The 13,378-nt window shown below is 42.2% G+C and overlaps 1 protein-coding gene across 3 annotated transcripts in view; it reads right to left on the bottom strand.

Moving 5' to 3' along the window:
• Positions 1 to 9,045, bottom strand: part of etv4 (ETS variant transcription factor 4) — a 33,883-nt gene extending 24,838 nt beyond the window's left edge. Inside the window, exons 1-4 of one of the 3 annotated variants that reach the window (XM_086064110.1) lie at positions 9,028 to 9,045; positions 4,739 to 4,861; positions 4,277 to 4,367; positions 4,111 to 4,158 (exon numbers count right to left, since the gene is read on the bottom strand). In XM_086064110.1, the coding sequence (XP_085920236.1) occupies positions 4,111 to 4,158; positions 4,277 to 4,367; positions 4,739 to 4,795 (196 nt within the window). In that variant the 5' untranslated portion in view covers positions 4,796 to 4,861; positions 9,028 to 9,045. Of the gene's footprint in view, positions 1 to 4,110; positions 4,159 to 4,276; positions 4,368 to 4,738; positions 4,862 to 5,060; positions 5,203 to 9,027 lie in introns of those variants that run through there. The other 2 variants (XM_086064109.1, XM_086064111.1) reach the window with 2 other exon arrangements.
• Between the last annotated feature and the right edge of the window lie 4,333 nt (positions 9,046 to 13,378).

Here is a 13,378-nt window from a genome sequence, read left to right as displayed (position 1 = left end):
AAATGTTAGGGTTGGGTTTTGTCACCATTTGGGCCCATCTATTGATTTTCTATTGTTCGCGCCCTTATTGGGAGTACCACGCTGCTCGTGAAAATTTTGAGATATTTCTAAGAGCATCCACTTCCATACCTTTCTGTTACTGATGATACATTAAGCTCAGTGGCGAACTCCGAGGGACGAGTGATCACTTGTTGGGTGTCGTCTTTGTCTCATGTGAAAATGTAAACAGTATGATCGAGAGGACTGTTTAAATGCTGATTGAAATTTTCTTTCTTTTCTTATGGAAACTATGATACCCACACTTTTATGGAGGACCCAAAGTCCCAAATTTGAAAATAAATAAAAGTCTAAAAAGTGAAAATAGGAAAACAGGAAAATATAATTTAAAAATTTAATCCCAAAAAATAAATATAAATAGAAAAAAATATCGCTAAATGAATAAATAAAAGTAAAAATAAATACAAAAATAAAAACTGAGATTCAAAACATTAAAAATAAATACAAAAATAAATGTTTCAATAAATACAAAAATAAACATCTAAATAGAATTACATATCAATCAAATAAAAAAGCTCTGCTCTCACAATTATTAATTGCTGCATACGCTATTTTTATTATTATTATTATTTTTATCTTGACAGTTTTGGTCCTCCATATATTATTGACTGACTTGTGTCGTGTCAGTCCTGCTTATGTCTACATTGAGAGCGCAAGACGGTCAACAGGCCAGCACGAAAAAAAAAAGAAGAGGAAATCAGATATTTAATCAAATTATTCACTTTTTCTTGTCGTCACACTGACTGTACGCAGAAAACCAGATGACCGGATGACACTTTTTTTTTTTTTTTGTGGCAAGTTCAGACACACATCATCGATTTCTAATGCGACGTAGCATCCTGCGGCCTACTGCGACCAAATAATAACAACATTAGTCGCTAAGTTGCCACTGTTTGGCCTCGGGCTTGGCTTGGATTGGATTGTGTGTGGTTTTTTTTCGGGGGGAGAGAAAGGGGAGGAGGCTGCGGCTGACAACGCGGGGGCCCCGCATTGAGCTGCGCGATAGTTTGAATGCAAAGAGACACGGGGGCTCATCATGAACCACATCCATCACGATGATGAGGTTGAGGTTCACTGCGAAAAGTAGAAAGACTCATTTGACTCGACTTGTGGAGTCGAGTTCACTGACATCATACCGTGCAAGTTTAAGCAAAAAAAAAAAAAAAAAAAAAAAAGGGGGGAATCTGCATCCTCAAATCCGTTGTCATGATAACTGAAAAATAATAAAACATCCCTGAAAATGTAGTAATGGACTACCTGTAATTTGTTACTTTCAATGCTCCCGGGAACTTTGAGATGCAAGTTAGCACAAGAAGGAAAGTGTGTTTTTAAGTCAACACACACTAAGGTGCACACGCACACCCACGACCCCCCCCCCCCCCTCCCTGGTGGGAGTTCCTGGGCGTCTAAACCTGAGGGCCAATAAGACAAGACGCAACAAGCTTTCCCGACATTCGCCATCCGACGCTTCCGATCTCCTCCTCATCATGGCCAAAAGGGGGAAAGAAAAAAAAATCAAAATCCCCTGCTTGGCGTTTACAATCGGGGCAAATCCCTCACGAACGCATTTGCTTGGAGATAAAGTCTTTAATTAATGCGACAGGAAAAGGAGAAGGTCTGCGCTCAAGCCGCTATTTAAAGTTAAATAACATCTTTGCTGTGCTTCAGCTGGGATGTGATTACCAAAATAAGTCAATACGTCACATGACCTTACTCCCCTCCCCCCCTCCCCTCCAACCCGACATTTATGATCACAACTATGATTAGTCACAAGTCCATAGCAATTATTTCGATCATGTTTTTTATCAAAGAGACATTTTGCTACGGATTTGATGCTGTGTTTTTGTTTATTTTAGTTATATGACGTGAGCGGTTTTACAGGTTAGTGTGCGTTTTTTTTATTGAGGGTGGGTGCAGTACTGAGTCTTTTATAAGTTATATGTTATGTAGCAGGTCAAAAATTACCAGATTTAACTGTTTTCTCTTTCTAATATATATATATATATATATATATATATATATGGAAAAAAATACGAAAAAGCATTTGACTTTTTTTTATTTAATTTTGAATTTACAAACACAGCCGATAAGATCTAAAGCTAAAAAAGACCCAGTATCTTTTTGTTTTTTAAAAGAAAGGTAAAAAAAAATTGACATAAAAATTCTTCTTTTTTTTTTTTTATTGTTTAGAATTTTGAAATCATTGAAATAAATTATTGTGAATATTGTAAATTATATGCATTACTAACCTTCCGTTTTTTGAAAATTATTACACATAATAAAATATTTTTTGTATTGATCCGGCATTTCTATTATTTTCAAAATATCCAAACATTTACGACTTCTGACTTTAAGTGTGCTGGCCCCAGACGCCACGGCAACTTTTTTATTTATTTTTTTATTTTTTAATGGACTGACAATGACGTACCCGCGTCGGTGTTTGTCCTTTTCACATGCGGCGTCGAAAGCCACAAGTTCACTTCACACCAGCGTCCCGACACACACAAAGACAAAAGACCAGAGGCAATAAAAGGGCAACAGTAGGTGACTGGCTTTGTAGTTTAAGGTCCTCGTTGTAGTCTCTCACACACACACAAAACAGTCACCTCTCAAGGTTTGAAATTTTCTACAAATACTAATTGAAATTCAGACTGAGAATTCATGACTCACTTTATTGCAGATAAGTAAAGGAGTTTAATACCATATATAGACGCCAGTATAAGGATTAAGGTTGCGATGGGAAGTTAAGCTTCGGAGTGACATATGAGAACACAAAGACACAGACAAAAATACTGACATGCATATATTATTTGTCCTCTGTGAAGACTATTACAAAAGCAGCTTAATGAGTCACAGTAGTTGTGAAACTCGTCTTTGCGTGTGTCTGCATGACTTGCTATTTATTAATAATGTTTTTGGGGGGGGGGGAAACTAAACGAATGTTTTTGAAACCAATTGGCATTGTTCTGCGATCGTTGTGAACTGGAAAAAAATAATAATAAAAAAAGACATAGAATTTTAGAGTAGCAGAAGACTTGCCTTCTGCAATCGCCACAAATTGTTCTTGGAGCTGACAACAGTATATATAATTTTTTTTGTATGTCGCTTCTCCCAATCAGTTGCGCCCTCACCATTAATTATGCAGCTTCTATTTCCCCGCTATTTTTGCGTCTTTTTACGACTTCAAAATATCGCTCAAGAACAAATGAATCTACTTGAAGCGATGTAGTATTTGTGCTTGGGAAGCAAAAGCAAAAAAAAAGGGGCAATATATTCCTATTCCCACCACAGGGCAACATCCAGGTTTTATTTGGGCGCGCAGAGGAGAATAATGACTCCATTAGCGCTCACGTCATCACCATCAGCAGCCGCCGCCGCATTCCGGGTCTCCGTGTTGCTAGCATGAGTGATACATGCCAGCAGGGCCAAAATCAATAAGCCAACATGGCTGCTAACCTTCCGTTCTCATCCAAAACGTGTATTTTCATGACTACCACTGAGCTGAATTGAAAGAACGGACAAAAAAAACGTGCATTTTCTCATACAGAAAACATTTGGTTTGGTCAATTTTTGAGTAATTAAGCAAAAACAGAATAGCTAACCTACTAAGCTAATGTCAGCTCTATCACATGCTATCCATTTTAGCATCAAAATCTGGACCGGTCGCTCGCATTCGTTTCCAAAAATTTCAATGCTGTTAACAAAACTTGTTTTTTGGAATGGAAGCCCCCGATTTGAACCCTGAACTTCAACCACCCTGCTGCCCCCCCCCCCATTGGCAGCCCTATATTTCGAGAAACTATACAACCATCCAAGGCACATCCAAGCATATAAAAGAGCAAAAACTGAAGTTGATTTATGACAACAAATGAGGTTTGACTGTCTAATATTAAACAAGAGAGACTCTTATGAGTCCGTTACAAGTTGATTAGGTCATCACCATTGCCAACAACTGCCACTTTTGCATAAAAAAAAAAAAAAAACACAGATCATTCCAACCTTGTAAATGAACATTGAACAACTTCTCAGAAGTAGATACAAATAAAACCTTACCTTCTGTGAGCCACGTCTCCTGGAGTTGGCTTAAATCCTGGAAGAGGTCTACACAGAAGCAGGAGGGCAGAAGACACGTACGGTAAGTACAGACCCGGAGAGGAAAACAATGATTGGGTTAGGGGGGCAAAGGGGGGGCATTACTTTCCAATAAAGTGGACTTTACCTTCGGATTCCTGAGGGGGCAATTCTGTGTCCATGTATTTCCTTTTGGCGGCCATCAACAGTCTATTTGGGGGCCCATTTCCTTGAGACTTCTGCACAACACACACGTTGACAGTCAACACGTTTGACAGTAAAAAAGTATTTCGTCTGGAACCTTAGTGGGTCGAGATGTTCGTTAAGCGAACACGTTTTGGGAGGAAAAAAAAAGAAGAAGAGGAGGAGGAGGAGAAGTGACCATTTGGCGCACGCAACTAAAAAAAAAAAAACATGAAAGCTTTGACGAGGTCGCGTTGGTAAGTTTAACACCAAAAAAATGTCAAATAAAGCACGGACGCGAGCGTGAGTTCGGTTTCGAGTCCGAAGTCGTCGGCGTGCACGCGCGGCAAAGACAGCAACAACAAGCGCGCAAAAAAAAAGGGCATCGAAAGTCTGCGTGAAAAAGTGCACGCCAAAGCATACGTACGTTCGTTAAAGTAAAAGGCACTTGCTGGTCCAAGTATGCATCCATGTTCCGGTCCATCCGTCAGCCGTTTGCGCTCATTTGGGGCCCAAGCGGAGCGGACTGCCGCGCAGCCTGCAAAAAAGCCTGACGAGGGAAGAAGAAGAGTGAGGAAGAGGAGGAGGGGGTGGAGGGTGGGGTGGGGGTGGAGGGTGGAGGGGAGCTGCGTGGAGGATGCATGCATAATGAGCCCCATTCACAAAAAAAGGAAGAAGAAAAAAAACACCGAGGGGGAAGCTTTATCTCTGCTTTTGTGACGACTCTAACACTTTACGTTACACCTTACCTTAATTAAATCTGTCATGAGCGATTAAATCCACTTTCAAAACATCGGCTAACAATTTCTGAACACTTTTTCTTCCTTTTTTTGCCAAAAGAACTTCGTGACTGGTGCATTTCCTCTTTCAAGGGTTCCAGTTTCAATGCTGCGACGAGTGAATGAAGACTAAACCCCGCCCCTCAACCAATCAAAACGCTTCAGGGGGAGGGGGGGGGGAGAAAGAGGCGGTGCCAGACGCTCAGCAGCCAACCGGCGGCGCCGCAAAAGGAATCAAGATCCGTGCAGGACTTTCCAGTTGTTTTTCATTCACAAAAAAAAGAGAGGCGGCGAAGGAAAAAAAAAAAAGTCCCATTCACAAAAAACCTGCCCTGGCTTGTTATTCTTCTAACTGTTTACCTCATCGCACTCCTCCGTGAGCTGGAAAAGTGGCGCTGAATGTGACGTAAATGGGCCCAGAGCTGAAACATTCTTGTGGTTTTTGGAAGTCCACAAACGCACGGCTAGCGACGACAGAAATGTTTGCACAACATTAGTAGCAAAAACACAAAGGCACAAATGTTCTCTGCAAGAACTTTTCGCGACTGACTTGACTTGAACCAGACGGAACTGGAAGTCATTGCATTTTGAACCATGGACATTTAAATAAATCACAATTTAAAAAAACATCAATACTATACAGTCTGCAACTGTGCCATGCACGTCACCGGGAGCCGATCAGAATAAATATTTATCTCAAGGTTAAGACATATTTTGCTAGTTGTTAGTTATCTGTAACACGTTTTGCTCTGAGCAGCCAATCGTGAAAAATGCTCACAAACTGGCCCTTGATGAAATCATCTCGAAATCTCATTGGTGAAAGAAAACAGTCACATTGTCAATACAGATGAAGTCACATGGGGCAATGGCGAATTCTGAAGGCCCTGGGCAGATTAGATTGACATGGGCAGCACAGGCTGAAATATGATAGGATAAAAAAAAAAACTAAAAAAAAAAAACTACTCTTACATTTTCTCATTAAAGATTTGACCATTAAACCTTTCAAGGCTTACAAGAAAAACTTTTCTGACATGTGTTTAGTAAGAAAAATTAACACCGTCGGTCACAGCTCCACAGTAAACTGCCGTTACATCAGCTGCTTTTCGTAGAAGGTTAAAAAAAAAAAATAGATGCCAGTGATTATTGTTGTATTATTTTTCTATATGTGTTACATCAATGTTCGTGTTTAAATATCCGTCGCTTTAAAACTGAAATTGAAAGTATGATTTTATGGGGTGGGGGGAAAAACATGAGATTTTATTCCCTACGCAAATGTATCTAAGACGTACTCAATCCATATTTCCTTTATGAAAGCATTGTCACCCGTTCCCATTTCTAAACGTCAACTCTTGCGTCGGCATACCAGAAACGACGGAGTAATATTTACAGGGCACCATCAAATATTTACACCAAAAATTGAAAGCCATCACATGTGGTGGTGGGGGTGGGGGGGGGGCAAACTTTGAGTCATGACACACGTCTTGGAAGCACGCGTGTTCTTCATCACGTCTTTCAATCGAAAAAACAAATGAGGTGGCGGCGAGGAGGCGCGCGGTTCGTGCCGCGTCCAGCTTGCTCAGCAGAGACGTAAGCGCCGACGGACGGACGGACGGACGGACGGACGGGCAGACACTTTGGGCGCAGAGTGCTTATTGATTCAAGCGGGATGGATGGAGCGCCATCGTGTCTGTCGATGGAGACAAATACGCCGAGCGTGAGTGACACAAGAAGACCAAGCAGCAACGGAAAGAGCAAAAAAATGGGACAAATGTGTCAAATCAACGCACGATATGCAACATTTGTAAATACAAAGACTCACTATGCAACAAACACAAGATATGTTAACAGTGAGTGGAATTGACATTGAATATCAAACTTTTTACACCAACGACCTCTTCAAAAAAAATACACGGCTCTCCATGTACTCTCTAAATACTCTTAAAATGGCCAAAATACTTCCTGAGTTACCTAAATACTCTTAAATCTCATGCTCTTCAGATCTATTGCATACTCTGTAAAACTTAACCTAAATAGTATTAAATGTACTGAAATACTTCATTAGAGTTGCCTAAATATTCTTAAAAGCTGCCACCATCTAAAAGTGACATAAATGCTCATAAAATCTAAATGTAACTCTAAATATGCTTAAATCCGCTAAAATACTCCCTAAAAGTTACCTAAATACTTTTAAATATATAAAATACTCATCTAAAAAAATATTACAACTACAATACTACTCTTTAAAATGCACCTAAAATTTACTAAATACTCCCTAAAAGTGACCTAAATCTGCTTAAATCTACTGTAATACTACTTAAAGTTACCAAATTACTTAAGTACCGGTACTCAAACACCCCCCCCCCCCCCTTTTTAAAATATTTTTTATTGTAGAATGAATTTCCCTTCTGGGGCTCATTAAAGGATCCTGTGTTCCCTTTTTTGCCTGTCTGTGTGAAAGGGGCCTCATTCCTGACGGCGTGGAAAACGTCACGACGTTTTGTTCCGTCAACGCATCCTAGAATAACCACAAAGTGTCCAGGGCGGATTGGTTGAGTTGCTACTGACACATTTTTAAGCAAACACTCTCATGCGTTCGGGGGGGGGGGGGGGGGTATTGTTTGTAGGACGAGCCGCGTCTCGACCGGAAAATAATCCGCCGTGCAAACAGTGGCTGTGTGAACGGCGGGGCGGGGCCGCGCATGCCCGTTTGCGCACGACTTCCACTTTCTCCTCTGGGGGGGGGGGGGGGGGGGGGGGTCACTCGAAAAATAACAACAGGTCCCTTGCTAACTCTGAGCGTCGTGCCAAGGCCCGAGGAAGCCGAGATGCGGCCAAGAAGTCAAACAATACGCACCTGAAAATAAAGCACAAACACTTGTATGGAAATAGTGCTTTGGCGCTTCCTGCCAAGGTCAAACGCTGGTGAGCTGGAGTGTCTTGGCAAGATGCTGACGGGTCCTCGGGCGCTTTAATAACAGAGAGCCTAATTAAAAATACTTGTATGACTGACTCACTTCTCGTCGTCGCACTCTTGCTGAGATCCGGTAGAGCGGCTGGATTGGAAATGGCGGGACGCTCGTGATGAAAAAAAACAAATCAATAAATGCAATCAAATGTGTCAGCTTTGATTGAAAAAGGTACAAATGTTGCATGCCAAAAAATGGACACTTAAAAAAAAGATTTGCGTCTCGTTGGCATCGCGAACTACGACGTGGAGCTCCTCAACTCACTTCGCTGTCGTCGGCGGCAAAGCACTACATGACGCTCTTCAACTTACTTCAACATAGTTCCTTGGCACCAATATGTCACAAAATGGCGTCCAAATAAAGCTTAACTTTGGCTTGAGTAAAAAAAAAGAAGTGAATCGGTCTTGGTATTGTTTGGTGCTGTGAAATTTTTAAGCATAAAATGTGTGTCTTGGCTTAAAGTGGAAGTCAACCGTAAACATTTCCTGACAATAATATGTTATGTGAGACATCACTCGTCGAAACATGACATTCTGATTAATATTACATTTGTGGAATAAGAGTTTTGAAGCAAAATCCAGACATTTTTAATCCATCTCAGGGGGCGGCCATTTTGCCAGTTGCTGTCGACTGAAGATGACATCAATGTTACTCAGGGCTCAGGCGACGTCCAATCACAGCTCCCCTTGTTTTCTGAAGCTGAACTGGGATTGGTTGTTACCTGAGACCTCAGCAACTGTGATGTCATCTTCAGTCGACAGCAAGTGGCAAAATGGCCGCCCCCTGAGATGGATAAAAATGGCAGAATTTTACTGCTTAACTCACAAAATACCATATTTAGGCCAGTGGGGCTGCATATTGAACATATTATTGTCAACAATTTTTGGGGGGTTGACTTCCCCTTTAAAGGTTGGGAAAGACTGGCTTAGAGAGTGCAGGTGTACCTAATATTGTGTCCGACACCGTCTTACATTGAATTGCGGCTGGTCATTCCCCAAGCGGCGCCGGCGTTGCCGGGACGCCTCGATTGTGTGGAGGACAAGTCGGCGCTGGCACGCGATGAGGCTCGCTGTTCCCGGGGGCGAGCCACCTGCAGCCCGGGGTTCGTCCGCCGAGCACACTGGCCCGCTTGTTCCCGGGGGCGCGGGCCTTCTCGTCGGCCCCGTCTGGCCCGGTCCGGCCCCCTGCCGGAGATCAATCAGGTGAGCACAATAGCTTGGAGCTTTTACAGGCCTGCTTTGCACTCTAGAGACGCGGCCGCCGTGCAGCTGCGCAGCTCAGCTGCCAATGGGAAGCGCACAAAGCGCGCACTGATCGAAACTCCCGTGACATCACAATTCAGCAAATTCAGACAGGTTGGCCGTTTACAATTTTTTTTTTTTTTTTTATGACTTAGTTGTTGATTTTAGTGGGCAGGCCCGACTTTTGTCAGTTCGTTGCGGTGCTCGTTTGTGGTTTGTGTTTTGATGACCACAATAACAGTGGAAGGCTTTGCACCCGCCCACCTCTCGCTTGTTAATTGTGCAAATAGTCACAGTGACGCATATTTACGCTCTTAAAGTGGTTGTTAAAAAAAAAAAAAAAAAAAAGAGAGGGAGAGTCACTAAAGGCAACTGTTGTGGTGGTGGGGGACAGTCGCTCTCAAAGGGGAGACAGAGAGAATCTTTGTTGATGTGGATGTGTTATGCCATGACCCCCCCCCCCCCCCCACACACACACACCACCTCCCGCCTCCATTGTCAGCCCACATGTCCATTTAGACCCCATTTAACACGACATGCTAATTCGGGCGTGGATACAAAATAAGCACGTCAATTATAGAATGGTCGTCATCTGCCTATTAGGGGTCCCCCCCCTACACCCCCCCTACACCCCCCCACCCCCACCCGGCGAGCAACATCAAATCCACTGTGGACGACCACAAAGATGTCATTCACAAATCCGACACGATGTCACGCCGGATCACGATTTAAAAACACATTCGTGGCAAGTTATTTTAGCCTCTTGGGAGATGGTCCATGCAAGTCCACCCCCCCCCCCCCCACCCCATCCCCCGGGGGCTTCATGCTGTTTTCTCAAGTCTGTCCAAACAAGAGGGGGGCTTGGACGTTTCATTAGGGACGTCACGCTTGGGCACATACTGTATCCTGATTTTAAGGTCACAGTTGGGACCGCGCTGGTGGAGTAAAACAAAATGGCTAGCAGTCAAATCTGCAAAGAACATTTCTCCAGAAACAAACATGTTTTTTTTTTTTATCGGAAATGGTAAAGTGACACATCAAAAGTTGATCTCGTTGTTTTCTAGGTCTTGAACACACTTTTAATTGATTACAACATATTCAAACACATTGAATATATTGGAAGTAATCAAATATTGTGTAAAGCTTGTAATACGATTCTTCTGTGTTTATAGTAAACAAATCCTGTTTGTCGTAAACTAACAAACTTATTGATTATCATCTGACAATATGCGTCAATCATTCAATCCAAAGATGCCGTGTTATAAAAATCAACCTGCCGCCGTTACTTTTTGTAGGCGTAGAAATCAGGATCGAAAAGGATGTGACAGATCTTCAGCAAAAACTCTTTTCAGTCTTCTTTCAATTTTAACCATATCAAATTAAGCGTGGCGCCAACTAGCGGCCAGCAGTGAGAATTACATTTGAAATAGGACAAAGCGCAAAACAGCAGAAATAAATAAATAAATAAAGCCTGCAATGGAGGATCGTCTTGCCAAAACGCTTACTGCTAACGATGACATCCGCCAAAGGCAAGCTGCACTGTTATGTCTTTTTATTTTTTATTTTTTTTACAGAGCTAATGTGCGTGGAGCTTCAACTTCCTGTCCCTTACCTAAAATGTGTAACTTCATTTTGCGGTTCGGCAGGCCACAATGTTTTGACCCAACCCCCCCATGTTGTGTGATGTCATGCTAAGAATTCCTGAGGGTAAATCTGACCGCCGACTGAGCACTCCCCTCTACAAATGTTGGTCTCAGGTGAGGTCACGTGATGAGATGAGGTCAGCCTTGTTTGATGGGGTGAGGTCATGTGTTTCCGCCGAGCGCAGCAAGAACATGAAGAACTCCGCTCGCCGCTCCACTTGTTTGGCTTACTTGAACGGCAAAATAACTCTTTTAAGTCTTCAACTGAGATTACAATAACAATGTTGCAGTCCAAAACATAATTTAGTGAATGTCCAAAACATAATTTAGTGAAAAACAACTTTTTTTTTCATTTGTGTTTTCATAATCCAACCGGTTGCTCCAAATTTTGTGAAGTTAAATGCTATGATGAAAATTAGCACCAACATTTTGTGTGTGTGTGTGTTTTAGCCAGCACTTTTTATGAGATTAAATAATTTTTGTTACATAAAAAAAAAAATTTGTGAATTGTATAAATGTGCACACAATTGTTAATAAAAAACAATCCTATACATTTTATGGTTTGTTTGTGGGGTTTTGTCAATTACAAATATTGTCCACATTGTACCACAAATATTGTGTTTATCTTTGGACATTATTTGACCTCTAAGTTTGAGAGACTTTAGGAAAAAAACACTAAAAAGCCATATTTGCTCTTTCTCTCTCCAAATATAGACCCCAAAAATCCAGTATGTAACTCCAAAATGTATTTATTTTTGCAATACTGTCGCTTTTAAAGTGCTCTATAAAGTTGAGTTGCATTGAAGCGCTTACAGCTGCCTGTCAGTGTGTGTTTGCCGCCATCTAGTGGCCCAGGTTAGTTATATTCCGGCGGCACCACATTGCACGTTTGCTTGTTTTCATCAGAAGTGGGCCAAGTAGGCCAAAATTAGACTACAGGTGTTTCAAAATAATATTACAAATACATTTAAAAAAGAAGGACTCCAAATTATTAGTATGTAAGTAAAGTAAGTAGTGAGAATATTTGGATTATTTCTGAATAGCAGGTGCTTTGGAGACAAAATTTGCACGTTGCTAAAAAAAACACATTTTCGGAACCGTACAATTCCACATAAACATGAGGCGTCACGGTGCTACCAAAAAATAGAAGGGGGGAAAAACCCATTCCAAAATGGCTTTTCACTCTGTGCCACTAGAGGCCAGCAAACCTTCTTGCTGGTTGTGGTGCCAAAACTTGCCGTACATTGTAATATATCCCTTCTTTTTCTTTTGTGTCATCTAATTAAAGTGAGTTGTCATCTCGTTTGTGTCATGAGGATGTTGCTAAGCGCCTTCAATGTGTTTGTGGGAAATGTCACCAACACACAACAAGGCCATTTTTTATTAATGGCCGTATTTAGTCATTTTGGAGGGGGGGGGGGGGGGGGGGGGGGTTCGAGGCAACGCATGTTTGACATTAAACACAATAACCATAACCCTAATTAGAAACCTTAAGATATTGTTTGAAACCCTAACCCGTCTTGAAACTCTAATTTGAAACCTTAACCACTATTTCAAAGACTAGAAAACAAAGTTTAAATTGAAACACGTACTGAATCCATCCTTCTATTCTTCTTCTTGAATCTACTCATCCGCACATCCCAGTCCATCCATCCATCCATCTGACTTTTCACTCATTCACAGCAGCATCCTCAGTGGTCCCCCCCCCCCCCCCCCCCCCCGCCATCCTTTTCCTCCTCGGTCGCGCTGGCTGCCTCCGTCACGGGAAGACAGGAAGCGCACGTGCGAGCGTCCTCACGTGCGGCGAGATGGCAGGCAGACGCTCGCGCGCGCTAAAAATAGCACCGGCGGAGGAGGAGACTACGCCGGCGTTAAATAGAAACCGCCGGGCTATTTTTAACCCGGCGTCCCTCTGCTGCAAACTTGGACGTGACTTCCCCCCTTTAAAAAAAAAAAAAAAGTCAATCGGTCTTCTATTTTTGTCCGCGTGTGCGTGTAAACTTTCTGCTTCTCTTGCGATGAATGAACGTGAGCAAAAAAAAAAAAGCAACAAGAAAGCTCCGTCACCATAACAACCGTTACTTGCCTTTTCGGAGACGATGACTTGCGCTCGGATGCTTTTTTTTGGTTTTCAGCGTGCATCCGCGCACCGATTATTTGCATCTTTTCATGCTCAGAAGAGCTCCTCGAAAAGCTCACGTTTTCTGCAAATCAACAACTTGCACCACAAGAAAAAGTCTCGTTTAGAACAACAATAGGAATCCCCTGAAAAAGACGCCACCCCGGCGGCGCACAGTTTTGCCTGCTGCTCCTCAAGTGTACTCATTTTTTATCTACTTGCTTAACAATAATGCTACCCGACTGTGCAGTTGCCCAATTTTAAAAAGGTGCTGCTTTTTTGTCCAGTCTTACTTGGGTGCTCCCCAAACACGAGTTTT

This window comes from Leptonotus elevatus, chromosome 20 (assembly GCF_054856555.1).
Source record: "Leptonotus elevatus isolate MCC_2025b chromosome 20, RoL_Lele_1.0, whole genome shotgun sequence".
Lineage (NCBI taxonomy): Eukaryota > Metazoa > Chordata > Actinopteri > Syngnathiformes > Syngnathidae > Leptonotus > Leptonotus elevatus.
This window is presented reverse-complemented; position numbering and strand designations above follow the sequence as displayed.